At 37.8% G+C, this 16,361-nt stretch overlaps 1 protein-coding gene across 1 annotated transcript in view; it reads left to right on the forward strand.

Annotated features, from left to right (window-relative positions):
• GRID1 (glutamate ionotropic receptor delta type subunit 1) overlaps positions 1 to 16,361 on the forward strand; it is a 485,687-nt gene that overhangs the window by 418,925 nt on the left and 50,401 nt on the right. The window contains exons 9-11 of the mRNA XM_036385574.1: positions 11,999 to 12,100; positions 13,444 to 13,641; positions 15,569 to 15,893. Coding sequence (XP_036241467.1) covers positions 11,999 to 12,100; positions 13,444 to 13,641; positions 15,569 to 15,893 — 625 coding nt within the window. The remainder of the gene's footprint in view (positions 1 to 11,998; positions 12,101 to 13,443; positions 13,642 to 15,568; positions 15,894 to 16,361) is intronic.

The following is a 16,361-nucleotide window of genomic DNA, read 5'->3' on the forward strand; positions in this document are numbered from 1 at the left end:
CAATTTTTCGGCTCAGTAAGCAGACAAAAGGAGGGGAGTCTGTCTAGGTGCTTAGGAAATAAAGAGATTAAAAGATGAAATGGGAGGAATTATTCTTTTTTTTCTTGTAATGAAAACCTAGATGATACTTAATAAAGTGAACTGGTAGGCAGCTTACAACCTATAAGAGGAAGTACATTTTCAGAGACTGCCTGCTTATATTTTGAAATTCATTGCCACAAAATGTGTGGAACAGAGAAGTTTAAATGGACTCAGAAGACCTTAGGAAAATGAATGCCTGATGGGTCCACCGAGGAAATAGTCTTTATATTGCATTAAGGAGATACTTCTCACACTTTGAATTTCATGAGAGGGAATACTGATTTTTTTCTTTAAATGTATAAATGGCTGGATAACAATCACCATAGCAACAGAAAGAATATCAGGTTAAGGCAGTAAGAAAGGGATTTAATGAATGTAATGTGTGTGGTTTTTTCCTCCTCAGATATGTTTGTGGTAATTCCTTGCCATATTTCTGTATCCGCATTTCTCTGAGGGCATTGCCCGTTTTAGCCCTAATTCTGTGTACAAATGCTCTGCTGTTCATTGTTGAAAAACCACCTGCCCTGCAGTGACCACGAGCCATTTAGAGTGTAGAAATGAATCTTGTAATGTTTTAAGGTAGGCTGATCTTCAAATGAGGTCTGACCGCTGGGTCATTCCCAGAGAGCTGCTGCCTTTCCCTCAGCAGAGACTCTGCTGCTTGTCTGTGGCCCTCCATGGGCCCAAATTGTTTCTCTCCCTCCTCTGAGAAGTTTGGACCACACATAAATCACATCTTGTTTTCTAATTTGATCAGCTTTGACCTTTCTAGAAGCTTTTCTCAAGACTTGGAAAACAACAATGCGTCAGGTGCAATATTAAATAAGCTCTGGAGTAATTACATAAACCTACTAAATTATTGAATCCTCCTAAACAAATGATGTAGGGAACTCTAATAAAGCTTCCTGGAGATCAGTGTTTATTTTTAAAGCTGCAGTAGGGAATCTGAAAGGAGAGCTTTTAAGCATTACACATAGTACAAGCTGTATTTCTTACCTGCTTTTATTTCTTACCTTTGACTACTTTGCTGAAATTACCACATCCTTTCTAGTGATGGAGTTTTGCTGGTATGTGGCAGTTTGTGGAGCTGGGAGAAAGTATTTATTACTGTAATCTTTCTTATATACCCTGTGTGCACTGTCTGTCAGTGTGCAAAATTGCAAAGAAGTTCTCATTGTCCAGTATTTTTTTAAAAGCTAAAAATTCTCCTGAATGTTGATTTGAAGCAGGGAAAAAATGAAGCAGGGCAATAGGCTGTAAACAAAAGGTTTGCAAACAGTAACATGGAAAAGTATTTTTCACGCTTACCACAGTTTCTATAAGAACACTATACAAAGATTAGCTAAGTGTATTGTTATGTTCCTTGTGAATACTTAGCAATTGGTACATAATTTATATAAACTATAATATCTGTGGATCTGGTGTTTGTATATTCTTGGCTAATTGGTTTTGTGAGCAAGCTGATTTTATTTGCCTTACAAAACCTGTTCTATGTATGTAATAAAGCCCAAGGGATAAATATATTTTTGAAAGCTGTCTCAATATAGCTTGTTGTTAATTAAAACCATTAAATGCCTATCATTACAGAGAAGAAAATTCATATTTTTGCTTAATACTATCTACAGTTCTGTTTCTTGGAGAGACAATTATACATTGCCAAACACCAAGTTATGATTTTTTTACTCGGTGGCTTTTGTTGTAGAGGGAAAAAATATCTGCAAATCATTTAAGCCATTTTGTGTCACTTTCTGTGAGTAGTGAGGATAAAGATGAAATCGTATTGTAAAGATCAAAATAAGGGAGAGTTCAGTAAAAATGAAACTTTCAAATTTATTACAAGAATTTTCAGTGCTCCATAGATATGGATGTAGATTTCAATGCCAATAACCAGAGCTGGTCAAAATTCACTTAAAATCTTTAGTAGGGAAGCTTTGGCACTTAGGGTTTTTACTGACAAGACAGAGTGTTAACTTGTCTTAACAACAATTCTGATAAAATAATATTGGAGTTTTTTAATTGTCATTTTTAAGTTTCAACATTTCATCTAAGACTTTGACCTCTTTGTAGTTAAATTTTCCGTTTGGTTTATATATTACATTTATTAATCCACAGCCTTTGAACTAAAATGCAAAGTGGCTACCTTTTTTCTCTAGAACATTGCCCTTGTTATATCAAGGCAGACAAAATATCATGTGGTAATTAGATAATGCCAGTACTTATTTTTAAAATAAGTTCCTACAAAAAATTACTTTTGATGTTGTGGAGCTTTTCATAAGTGTCTGGAGTTTAAGAGAAGAGCAGTTTTCCATACAGGATCGAGAACAGGCTTGATAGGTGATACCAGAGAATGGACTGAACTTTGCTTTCATTCTGAGATGACTCAGTGCCTTTAACCAGAATCAGAAAGTGATTCATGGTGGCCAGGCTTCAGAAGCTGAAAATCACAGCTGGTGAAATCTCACACAGTGGTCTGTACCTCAGGGGCCAGGCTAGCAAAAGTTCTGTTGTTAGAGCTGCAGAAATATGGGTGGGTTTCTTAAATGTGAGACATCAAAAGCATTGAGCTCAGATAGTAGCCGAGAAACACAGTAAAGAATGGCAAAAAAGAGAAGTTTTGATATAGCCCGTTGTAGCATGCTTGTTAATTCCTACGTGCAGAGTTCTTGTGTAGAAGGACTGAAAAACAGATCCTGACAACTGTCCAGCTGTGCAAGCCTCCCTTGCTTTCCCTTCCCAGTAAAATTCTTAGAACAGCACAACAGGACATTATTTGGCATTACTACACTCCATAGAGCAGGACAAGAACCTATAGGAAATCAGCATGAGTTTGTATTTGTTGTTAGATCCAACTTTTCCATGATGAGGGTTTTTTGTTTACAAACAGTCTGCTCAGGTCACTATTGCATAAATAACAAGGATAGTTCTGCTCTCAAAAGCTAGTAATTTGCTACCAAAAAGCTTTTTGGAGCTTTGAAAACAATCTGTTCTCTGTGTGAAATGGATTTGTTTCCACTTTACCTACACATAATGAGTAGTGGTAAAGGGAATTGGTTCAGTTTTGTCCACAAGCAGCTATTCCTGAGCTTCTGGATGTTCAGCAATTGGCTGTAGCATTTAAATTATCCTTGGAGTCCAGGACATGTTGGATTTTACTGGACAATGACTTTGTCTTTTAAACTGCAGGAAAAAGAGGGGCTTGTTTGCCTTTCAAATAGTTAACCCAGTGGCAATGTGTTTTCAGCCAGTAACTTGTGACAGCTGTTGAGGACTTTATACCTGGATGGGTCTCACTTTTATGATTACTTATTAGTTTTAATTTTATGCTTAGAGACCTGGTTGTTCATATCAAAGGATAATTTACAATGCCCCTGGGGAGTGCCTGATTCAGCAGTATCTTGGGTCCTCACAGTTAATTTGTTTGACCTTTTAAAGAGTTGTGGTGCTGGTCTCACATCTTTTGCTATGGCAATGCTGCCATCTGATTCAACAACAGTGTTTCTACACTATGGCGCATTGTTTGTATCTTAAAGCCTTGAAAAGTGGTAAAACTGCAGGAGGATGGGGTGGAGTTTCTTGCCTGCTTTTCAAGAGAGAAATAGAAAGTGAGAGTCTCATAGAAAATACCTCCAATTTATTTTCAACACCTTCTTTGCCACATCTTGATTTTTTGTCAGGGAAATCAAATACAAAAATTTTGGGATAGAGTAATACTTCCCTGCACTTCATAAAGAAGCCATCAGAGGATAAGATTCTTGTTCATATTGTTTTCATCACTCTCATGATTGCTTCATTTAGTACTACATCTTTCTCAGTGCCTGTGTTGCTGCACTAATAACATCAGCATGTTGCAGTCACTGCTCCTTCAAAGACTAGTATTAATTGAAGCAATTTATTCTAGCAGAGCTGAAGATGGCCTATTTATACTTTTATATAATGAATTACAGAATACATCTATCTTGTCATGTCCTCTCAGCTCCTTTTTCTGCCAAGTATGGATTTGCTGCCCCAGACAAGCATTGCCCAGGCTCAGCACAGTAGAACACAGGTGTTTTTCTGTGTTGTGTAGGAGGTCAGAGATGTTCACCAGCTATCACAATATGGAAAGAGGAGCAACCCTGAATTGGTATCAGTGCTGCTTCATTACCTGCTAGCAAAATAATATCTCAATCTGCCACATAGTGGAGCAGTATCTTATTTCACCAAAAAAGATAATTCTCATAATTGATGCCCTTCAACATAATATTAAATGTGATGTATAAGCAATATAAAGCATATGGTGCTGATCTATTCCCAAGAAATCTGACACTGTGTTAATAAAACCTTTAGGGTTAAAAAACCCCATTGCTTCAATTCTGCCTGAAACTCCTCAATCACAGTTCTGTAGAAAGCAGTAGAATACCTTGTCTTCCTTAATGTTAGTAGTATAAGGCATCATGTGTCTAATCTTCATTTATGTTGTAGAGCTCTATTATATGTAAAGTAGTTGGCTTTTAATAGTGTGGTCATTACATTTAATTGAATTGAGCTTTGGCTAATGAAAAATGTAAGGGAAAACATTTCTTCTCATGTCAAAATATTTTATATTCTCTGCAATGAAGGACCATAAAAAATGGAGCAAGATACTGCTGAGTTATGATAGGTAGGGTGGAAATTGTTAGTTGCTGTGAATGGCAGAATTTGAAGAGCAGGACCTGAATAAATACACAGGCTTCTAGAGAGTAAGAATATTAATGCTGAAGTACCTCTAGCAAAGCCTCTGCTGGCAGTCCTCTGTCCTAAACTAGCCTTACAGTTTTGGGTTAACTAATGTCATATTTTCCCTACCTGTTTGGTAGGAATTGTTGTAAATGGCATGGAGAGAGAGACTCCCTATCCATATACTACCCTGTTACTCTCTAGATAATAGCAGTTAAGTACTGTCATTGATCTTACAAGGCAAAAATACACTTCTGATACTAATTTGCACTTTGTTTCAATGCAATGTAATTTTTAGCATTTTGCATTGGTTTTAAGCTGTTTGAATTAATTTGAAATTTTTATTCCAATTTGTGTAAATTCTCCGCTTGTTACTATGCAGCTTCTTGCCAAAGTACATTTTGTTGGCACAATTGGAGATTTGTTTTCTTAAATTCTAAATCAGAGTTTCGTGGGACTATTTACATGGTGGCAACTCTGTTAATGCTGCTTTTCTCTGTTAATTGTGACCCCATTCCCTCACGTATTTGAAGGGCATTGTGCTGCTTCAAGGGCAGACTTCATGTGGTATCTCAGTCCTAGACATTTGCCATTTGTCTCGCTGGCTGCTCAGGCAAGCAGTGGTGTATATCTGTTTCCTTAGATAAGTCAGTTCAGGTCAATTGCTCTTTCCTACTCAAATCCCTCCTTCAGTGTTCTTGAACTTTCTCTATTTTCTATTCTAGGTCTATGCACAATTAACTTCAAGTGTGGCTCTCGGGACTCAGTGGTGTTATGTAGGCTTGCCGAGTTAACGGTTGTAGGCTGGAACCTCAAATTGCTCCTGTGCACTGCTGACAGAATTTCTCCCTGGCTGAGTTCTAGGAATGGCTTTGTTTCAGCAGTGGGGTATGGTTTTTTCTTTTGGAGGTGAAAGTAGCTGAGGTTTTCAAGTATTCTGAATTATGACATTCATTGAAAAAACTACACAAGTATATTTTAACTTCGTGGATAGTATGCCCCTATACCATCCTTAAAGATAGCAATCAATCCACTCACCTGGGAAATGGCAAACACAGGGGGATCACAGGTTAAACATTGCACTCTGGGACTTCAATGAAATTGTTCCATGTGGGAAAAAAACATCTTAATCACCTTTGGCTGGGATACAGAATTATGTGAAACAATTGTTTGGATTTGGTATCTCTGGTGAATTCAAGAACCACCAGAGGGTTCTTTGATTTCCTTTATCTATGTACCTCGTATCCTGGATATGCCAGACCCTTCCCATGAAAAATTGTTTTGCTTAGAAATACTAAAAAAATCCCTGCCCTTTTATCTATTTCTCATTTAACAGTCTTCACCGAGAGTGAATAAATGTTTCTAGGAAACAATTTATATTTCATGTGAAAGGGTCTCTGTAGGTTACAATATGTTTGCAGCAGTCGTTCTGTTGCCTTACATCTAGTTTTGTTTCTAATTTTCCCTTTTCTTGGTTATCATTATCTTCAATATTCACAGTTGCATCTTTCATCCTTTCTGTATGAACTGAATCCTCCATCACAGTGGCAGTCGTCTTGTTCTCCCTTGGTATTCTTCCAGCATGCCTAACTCTTGTTCAGACAGATGCCATCCACAGTGTTAAGACCATACATTCTTCTCAGCTGTGTTGGGGCTGCTCTGTCCAGCCTGTGCCATGAGATGTGGAGTCCAGGACCACACTGGTACTTGTGCAGCAGTACTGTTTTACAAGCTCATCATCATTTGCATCTCATTGTCACCCTGCACAACTTGTTCATTGATTTCTGTCTTTGTTTCTTCAGTTGAAGTATGCCTATTTCCCATTTTTCTGTTCCATAAGTGTTCACTTTTACTTATGCAAGATGCATATTATTGTTTCATGTTGGAGTTCTTACCACTCCTATTTATTTTTCTCACTGTTTGATATAGTTTGATATATTTTCAGCAGTCCCCAGTTTTGAGATATCTTTGCATCTTAGACATTTTAAAATTAGTAATTTCCTGTTCCAAAACAGTAAAAAAGCTATTAAGTCAAGAAGTTCTTAGTATTGACTTGCTATGAGCTATTCAGAACTTTTCTTCTCATCTTGATACATCATTCTCCATTGTTCCATAGAAGCTAATCTGTAAATTATGTGGTATTGTCTTTTTTTCAGGAGACAAATTGCCCTCGGTGAGGGTTCATAAGACCTTGTATGAAATAAACCTAAAATTCTGATGTAAGCATACTGTCCTCTTCATTTCAGCTACCTATTAATTCTGCAGTACTATTGAAAAAGCAGTCAAGTTTCTCCAGAATGACTTGGTAATTTTTAGGTCTTGCTGCCTCATGCTCATCTTCGTGTGATTCTCTGGAGAAATTTTATTATCGTCCATATAGCACCATAAATTTGCAAAAAAATTGCACTAAAATTGGAATAAATTGAATTCTTCTCCTTGCAGGTGTTGCATTCTTAAAGACTCATTAAAACATCCACAGCCACATCTGTGTCCTTTGCTGTCCTGGACACATAACCAGGTTCCCCTTGTAGAAAGAGCAGTGGCAAAGCAACCCCAGGGGAGGCAACCTTTCCCTCTGCCCTTTTTCTAACTTTATGCAGCTTTCCATGGTCTCCCTGCCCCTCTCTGACCTTTTATCAAGTAGATGCAGTCCTTATGGTGCCCCTTAATGGCAAACTGAGCCTCTTGAGCATTGAGCAGGTTGACATAAAATTTTCACCCAAAGATTGGGAGTTCATGTACTGTTTGAGACTGGCTCCTCAATCCTCTGCTTTGTAATTTTAACATGTTGTGGAGTTCTCTGTGGCTGTGGGTGCACAGGCATTCCAGTCACACTGCAAATGTTTGGAAGCAAGATATGTTTTTAATACAAAAAGATGCAAAATATCCGACTAGAATGTCTGGATGTAGATGGTATTTCACTGCAAACAGGGATGAGTTATGCTGGATCACAGAATGGATCTTAAATCAGTTCATCTGGTGATCTTACCCAGTATCTTATCCCTATATTGACTATAAGCTTATGTTTTAGAGTAGAAATGTTAGAATATTCCTAATATGTAGTTCTGACGGATTTTTTTGTATCAGTGTTTGGATTTGCTTGCAAGTTAAAGATTTGATACCTTTTCATTTTCTGAATCCTCTTTTATATTATTATGGATTGCACAAATATGAAAGAGTTTTTGACTACTACTACTACTAATTCAAACTGTGAGTCCTACGACTACCTTCTTGTGAATGGCAGAAAATTCTGTAGATTACTGCTATACTTAATTTGAAAAGGAATTGTGGACTTAAATGTTTTAAGTGGACTTAAATTTGTTTTAGGATTTAAGTGAAACTACTTTTATTCCTTAGAACTGTAACAGAGAAGTGTCCAATTTACTCCATTTATTTAATGGCCCACTCCCTTATTTCATATTTGTCTCCTGTAAACATTAATTTTCTTGTTTATGTGTTGTTTTATTATCAGGTTCACTTAAAATCTGCTTTTAGCTGTATTGCAAGGCTCTCAAAAGGAATGAGGCACCAATGTGTAAAATACACATACATGGTAGAAGGACATCATACTTGACATAAAAAACTGTTGAGTTCAAGGTTAAGAAACAAGTTGTCATTGAAATGACATCTGTTTGAGTCTAAGTTTAATCTAAAAGCATTTTTAGATTGTAAATGGCATAGATTAATTTATTTAACTCCATGGACAGAACAGCTTTTGTGTTCACAGAAAATATGCTCTGGTTGATCTGGGGGTGTCTGTCTTGTGGTGTGAGAACTGCCTGTCTTGCACTCTTTTCACTTTCCTGTTTCTTAGAAGTTTTTTGGATTTCAAGTAAGGGATTCCCAAATTTACTTTCTTTGTATTGTGTAACCTTAGCTCCAAGGAAGTCACCCAAAGTTTTTGGGTTTTGGTAAAATAGAAGATGTATACTCTGGATAAATTGTAACCATTTCAAACATTAATATGCATCTGCTGAAAATTATCTTTTTTATTTCTATGTGAATCATGTTTTTCCTGAAAAGTAGACCATATTTAGGATGGTGTCATACTTAAAATTGTGTTAGATAGCAGTGACATGCAGTATTTAGACAGTAACTACTGCATCATAAACTAAAATAGTGTAGATATTCACGTTCAATACTGATAAACACATTGAACACTTTTTTGCTAATCTCTGTTTTCAACTGTATTTACTAGGAGTTTGGGATAATTTGTATCTCCATTTGGTTGGGCCTGTGACAGACATTTGTTTTGCTTGTGTTTTGAGTAAGTGTCTTTGTTTCATCCTGCGTTGCTTGTGGAGGGTGAAAACAATGTTAAAATTGTTCTTTTCTCCCTCCAAACCCTTCCTCGCAGTTCTAGTTGAAAATGCAGTAAATATTGACTAACATTGGAAGCATGTTTTGAGTCAGAATTTTCCAACAAATTACCTTTTTGTCAGAATTCTACATTTGTTTCCTCTGGATAGCTTTTACTGGATGGTTTAGCTTCTGCTGTATGGCTAGAACTAGAGGATTCCCAGCAACAGGGCTATTTCAGAAAGAAAAGCTAGGAAGCTTTAAATTGAAAATCTTTCATAAAGTAGCTGATTTCAAAGCTTGAAGTCACATAATCAGGTAACTTGAGAATCAAAGAATCCCACCCAGACTGCCATTAAATGCATGTTTCAGAGACCATTGATTTTTTTTTTAAACACATCCTGCAAGTGCTGATTCTGCAAGCAGTTGTTTCTTATAATCAGATATAAAAGCCCTTTATCTCCTATCAGCTGATGGCTGTGCTATAACCTTTAGCTCCAGATTTCTGGAAGGGAATTTGTACATATTTCTACAAAGAATGAAACCCTAATGGCCTTAACAGCAGTACTCATGGTGTGTAACCATGCTGGAAATTAGCTTCTCAGGCACTGATCTTGACAGGTCAGCTGTCACAAATTGATATACATATCTGTAAATACATCAGACCTATAAACAACATTCTGTCTGCAAGAAGTGGAAGATAGGCGCAGTTCTTAACAAATGCAGTGTTAAAGTGTTCCAAAGCACAAGGATACATAGGGAAAAGCCCTTCTGGAAATGATTTTCCATATGTTCCATTTATGATTTTTATCTCTATAGTTTGCTTTTAAGAGACTGAGAAGTTTGTACTCTGGAGTACTGTTCTGAAGCAAAATATGCTCTTTCTCCTTGCACTTACCCCTGCTGCATAAAGTAAGGATCTTTGTCTTCTTCTTTTGAAAAAAAAAAATCATGGGTTTACGATATCTTACTTCCAGTATTTTTTGGAACTCTTTGAGGTAGTGCAGAATATGAAACAGAGTATTTGAGAAGTCTGGGGCCCTTTTATGAAATCAGATTTTGAAAGGTGCATGTTTAGGAGACGAAATTGATGTGTCAGTCCGCCAGTGATGAAGGTATAGCTTGAATGTGTTACATTTCCCATATGTAATGAATATTAAATCATCACCTGTAAATTTTGCAAGCCATTTTGGCAAAAATCTTGATCATATGCCTAGGACAAACAAAGAAGGTTTAAAAAGTAAGCTTTCTTTACAGATTTGCGACACAATAGATGCTATATACACTTACACTCATTTGGCAGTAGCAAGGGCTGAGGAACATCTGGAAATATTTCAGAGCAAACATCTAAATTCAAATTCAAAAGATACCATGGCTACAGTTATTTATCTGCCTGTGTTGCTGTAGACACTTGATGTGCAGACACTCCTCTGTCACTCCAGACTGCCATCACAGGAGGAGAGTGTTCAGTCTGAGATGTTTTGGCTTCCAGGAGTGTCATTAGAAAGCTGAAAATTATTCATACATTCTCCTCCTTCCATCCTCCAGGTCATCTGGATAAAAGGAGGTTTACCTTAAGTCTCTCCTCTCCTGCATCTCAGCTTTCCTGATATAGTGACTGGAATAATTTTCATCAGTTGTGATAGTTGCTGAATATTCACTGAATGTCTTGTTCTTTTCTAGTTCCCTGTTTATCAGTTTAATGCAACAAACCAGAAATAAAACTATACAGATCTCTTCTATCACATTTTATTTGTTGATTTGATTTGTGAGGCTTTAGGATAAAACTGAAGTCATAGAAGTAAATCATGTAAGACATCTAGCCATAGGCATTTTCAGTGAAATAAGTTCTTTCCAAGAAGATTTTGACTTGTTACATGAAAATTAGCTTCTGGCAGGAGGAATCCATATTTCACAGATCTTGGACTGTGTTTAATTTCTACAGGGCATGCCTTCAGCTAACAACACTGCTTCCAAATATGTGAGCATAGTATTGTTTAAGAGTACAGCTAAAAACAAAAAAATAAGAAAACAGTTTCTACTTGATACTATTTATGTCTCTTCTGAACAAAATGACACTGTGGATTCTGTTTGAAGGCAAAAGGAGTCTGACTCAGGAGCATATTTAGTTTGAATAATCCAAAGGTCACTAAAAATTGACTTTTCTATTGAACCTGTTCTTTTGAATTGGGACTGTATTTCTCTTCAGAAAATGCAGTAAAATTAATTTTTAAAATGATACATTTAATTGAAAAATAAAATATTTAGATGCAATGTTCCAGGGAGATATCCTGAAAACGTGCATGTGGTATATCTGGTAGATATGAGATACTTGTTCATCAGGAGCCTGGGAGCTCAAGAGGCTGTAATTGTTTTAGAGATCAGGTAGATGTAGGACAGGAACAGAGAAAACAGGACTTGAGACAGGAGCTGAAGAAAATGTGAGTTGAGACAGTTTGACACCATAGAACCTGTGTCAAGAATTTATGACTGTAGGTGAGCTAAAACGCTGTGGAAAAAAAGGTTGGTGCTTGATAAACATAAAGTATGTGAAAATAGGGATCTAAACAGAGAGGGAAATCAGGGATAGTACAATCATAGGTAATCCTGAGGACCCTTGGACAATATAAATTACTGAGGAGAAATGTAATGTCAGAGTGAACTAAGTGAAATGATATGATAAATACCACAGATAACAGAGCATTTATATTGCACCCATCAATGAACATACATTCAGGCAAGGCACGTGTTGATGTCTGTCCTCTGAATCACACTCCTCCTGATTCTACATTAAAGAAAGCCACACACCTCTCAGCCTCCCTCTATCAGTTCTGGACTTGGTCAAGCTGTTGTTAAACATTTTGTAAATGCTGAAGGAGCCCTGCCTGGCAGTGCTTCAGACTCTTGGTGCTTTCTATTCCAGCTGGCGACGTGGGACTCTGAGAAGGGCCTGAACGGCAGCCTCCAAGAGCGGCGTCTGGGCAACGACCTACAGGGAGTGACCCTCAAAGTGGTGACTGTCTTGGTATGATCCTTTCTGAGCTCAGGAAACAAAATGCTCAAGATAAAAACAATCTGACTGAATATTTTGGGCACTTCCCGCAGTATTTTCCCCTATCATTTTCAGTTCTGTATTTTTGGATGATCTGTTACATAACAAGGAAGATAGATGATGGCCCTTTATTGTTTTATGTGAAGTGTGCACTGTCAGTGATACAGAGCATTTGTTTGTTTGCTTATGCTGTTTTTCTGCATTGTAATTCCTGCCAGGCATAGAACCAGCATAGGGCCTGAGTGCACAGGGGTACATTCCAGATACCATCCTTGAGCTTGGATAGGCAGTTTTCAGCATTTCATGGATTTTAAGATCAGATGGGCCAATTATGATAATCTAATCTTGGCTCTTGTACACTGCAGGCTGTAAAATTTAATCAAGTGTTTCTTGCATCAAGCTCATAAATTCCCATTGAGATAAACTATTTCTTTTAGAAAGGTGTCATCTTTCCAAAAAAATCATTATGCTTTTGGGACTACTGTCTGTTAAACTCTGGAGTGGTAAAGAGCTCCTGTCCGCCAAGTGCTACATTAGGGGCAAATTAGGGCTTGAATGCATTCCTGGCTAAGATATTGTAGTCTACACATTGCAGAATATGATGACATTTTTGTTGTTTTCAACTCTCTTTTTCTGAAACGTGGTAGAAATAGGCAGTACTTCAGAGTACATATAGAGGCACTCCCTGCAGCCCCCAATTTTCTTTCCTCAATTTATGCTGTAGTTGGTGTGAGAGGTGAGCAGATCCCTTCTGTGACAGTACCAGGCTACCAAGGCAGCCAACTGCAGTGGCTGTGCCAACAAAATCCCTGGGATCTTCAGGAGAGCAGGACACCTATCCCCAGCAGAAACCATACCACAAAATGCTGCATTTCCTTGGTCCCAAAACAGACTCCTTAAATTAAAATACTCCAGAAACTAGTACCCATGAAGGTTATTCTTTGAGTTCTCAAAATGTTAAATGTTCACAAAATTGCAGCAGTTTTAGTTTGTGTTTTACTGTGTGTCCTGGATAAAAGATGAGGCCTTGTATATAAAAGATGCCTTTCTGAATCTGAGGTTGAATTTATTCTGGAGTCTCTGCTTCTTTTCAAGAGCTATGGGAAAACCAAGGCTATGGATAGGACTCAAGTGCTAAGGCAGTGGTGTCTGGTTAGGAAGCTTCACAGGATCCCAAATTTTGCCTCAGAAAGTTATGGGTGTCTCAGAATCTGTGCCAAGTTGTCCACAATTAACTCAGAAAACACTCTTTTGCTCAGAGAAGTAAATTAAAAATCTTGTTTCAAGTGTCAGTTAAGATACTGTTTTGTTCTCAGGAAGAGCCTTTTGTGATGGTGGCAGAGAACATTCTCGGGCAGCCAAAACGATATAAAGGATTTTCCATCGATGTCCTGGATGCACTGGCCAAGAATCTGGGCTTCAAGTATGAGATATATCAAGCTCCTGATGGCAAGTATGGTCACCAGCTCCAAAACAGCTCCTGGAATGGCATGATTGGAGAACTCATTAACAAGGTACACACAGAAGAAGCTGCGTTTTAAAAAAATTGCAGGAGAATGAATTAGGATGAAGTCAGCAGTGCAGAATGCTTCTGAGCTATAGATGGTTTGAGTGTGACATAACCTACAATTTAAGACTCTGTATGCAGGATAGGAACTAGAGAGTCTCTAGTTTTATTTGCTTCCAGCTGCTCTCAAGATAAATTATATTGGTGTAAATCTATGTGTTTACATTGCTATAAGAATAGAGGTCGTGTTTGTGTGTGTGAGGGAATGACTGTAGAAAATAGAGGAAAAAGTAAGGTATTCTCCTTAAAATATTAACTACTAGTGTTTTATTTTTTATCATTTTGTCTTTGAAAGTTGTTTGTAGATGGAACTTTCTGTCATTTTGTGATGATGTGTTTTATAAAGACCAATGAGCAATGACAATGAGTTTCACTCCCAAACAGGAAAAGTAGCCCCAGTAACAGGGGATCAGAATTTAAACTGGTCTCAAGATTATTGAATAAATTTAAAACTGACAGGACTAAATTTCTTAATTACAGTATTGCAAATCTAGGAGTAAGTTAATTGAAATCCATTTAAGTAAATGGGTAGAGTTTGTAGGTTGGAGTCTCCCAGAGAATGAAATGAGTGTATTTTGTTCATGTTCTTGCAACCTCATGTGGGACAAATGTTAATCAAGAAGAAGAATCAAAGGAATTAACATTCTATGTTGCTGCTTTTTGTAGAAAAGGTTACTCCTCTTCAGTGGAGGTTATTACTGAAAGTGAAAGCTTTCTCATTATCTTGTAAATAGGTGGCTCAGTATCTGTGAGGAGATGTTTAGGAAGAAATAGAAGCAATTAAAGCTATTGCAAACATGTGTGTGATAATGGGATGTTCTTGGTTGGTGCTAGGGAGCATAAAGAATTTTCAACTTATTTTGCATTGACATAAACTGTTTGAATTTAATGGATTTAAAAATAAGGTAAGAACTCCGGTTAAATTTCTTTGGAAATTGCTTTCTTTGAAGCAATAAAATATCTATTATGCTATTTTTAAATGGTATTTCTGCTACCATTTGTTCCACAGATTCCAAAGGATTTCAAAGCAAACCTCCATCGTCTAATATTTGCTTTACATTCCCAACACAATTAGAGATAGAAAACTGAATGTATATTCTGTGTTTTTTTTTTGAAGAGGCCTCTTTTTATTAAGACAGAAAATATTGAAAATCTAATTGAAGCTCTTCAGAAGCTTTGGGAATCTTATTTATTAACTCCTATCTTACCCTTCATCAAGTGTGCATACTCTTTAAGGATTACCTGCATGCAAAACCAGCTTGTTTTAAATATTGAAGCCAAAGCAGTTTCAGGAACAAAGTAGCCTTTGTGCATTTTTCCTGTTATGAGCTTTTTCCATCGCTTTATTCATTTTAAAAAACAAACAAAATCTTCTCCCCAGTTGTCCTATGAAATCTCTTCATGAATATGGAAAGTTGGCAATTCTGCAGGGGGAAGAACAAACATTAGCTCTTGCTACCCTGCTAACAAATACACAAGCTAAATAAATGGTGTTTCTTTCTTTATTGCTTACATTGCTCTGGGTTAGTATGGTTTGGAGTTTTTAGGCCTTCTTTGGAAAAAAAATGAGGGATAAAGTTAAATAAGCTACCCTTCTTCCAGAGAGGAGTCAGGGTCATGCTTCTCATTCAAGAGAACCTTGACAGGTTATGTTTCATTACTCTTCTTTGGACCAGTGCAATTAACTAATATTTAAATGGTGAAAGTGATCCTGGTTTTATTTTTAGGGAATTTATATGAGTGCATCTAAATGTTATAAGTTATAGAAGGAAAGGCATGGAGTCACTTGGTTCTTAGCAAGCTTCTCCTTAAGCTCCTGCCGACCAAACTCCAGGTGGCAGGGAGCGATGTGATGTGCTGCGTTTGTCTTGCAGAGGGCAGACCTGGCCATCTCAGCCATCACCATAACGCCCGAGCGGGAGAGCGTGGTGGACTTCAGCAAGCGCTACATGGACTATTCCGTGGGCATCTTAATCAAGAAGCCCGAGGAGAAGATCAACATCTTCTCCCTCTTCGCTCCTTTCGACTTTGCGGTGTGGGCCTGCATTGCGGCGGCCATCCCCATCGTGGGCGTGCTGATCTTTGTGCTGAACCGCATCCAGGCGGTGCGGGCGCAGGGCGCGGCGCAGCCCAGCCCCTCCGTGTCCTCCACCCTGCACAGCGCCATCTGGGTCGTGTACGGCGCCTTCGTGCAGCAAGGTACTGACCAGCAGCCGCAGAGCAGGCAGCACAGTCGGTCCTGCCCACAGGGGGATAAGGGTGCAACAGAACGGGCAGGTTTTGTGTTTTATTAGCCCAGATGAGCAAAAGAGGGAAAGGTAGGCAAGTCTGGGGCTTTATGTCTTTTTTTTATGCCTTTTCTGTCTCTCATTAAGTCCAGAAAAAGCACTGGCAGGGTTTTACTGTTTGGGAAAATTGTTACATTGGAAATAAACTACAGAGCTGCTTGGTGCAGAATTGCAACACTTTTTCAGCTCTGAAACTAGCACCTTTTTAATTGTTTAATGTATAAATGGAAATAGAAATGTGTCAGCTCGTGCAACCTTCTGTATCCACTGGAGCAGTGAAGTACATTTTGATGAAAAAAATGCATGACTTAGAAATATATATGTTTTTGAACTCATGCGAGATAGTTTGTCTCTTGGTTGGTTGAACTGAGTGTGTAAC

Source organism: Molothrus ater, chromosome 8 (genome assembly GCF_012460135.2).
Source record: "Molothrus ater isolate BHLD 08-10-18 breed brown headed cowbird chromosome 8, BPBGC_Mater_1.1, whole genome shotgun sequence".
Classification (NCBI taxonomy): Eukaryota; Metazoa; Chordata; class Aves; order Passeriformes; family Icteridae; genus Molothrus; species Molothrus ater.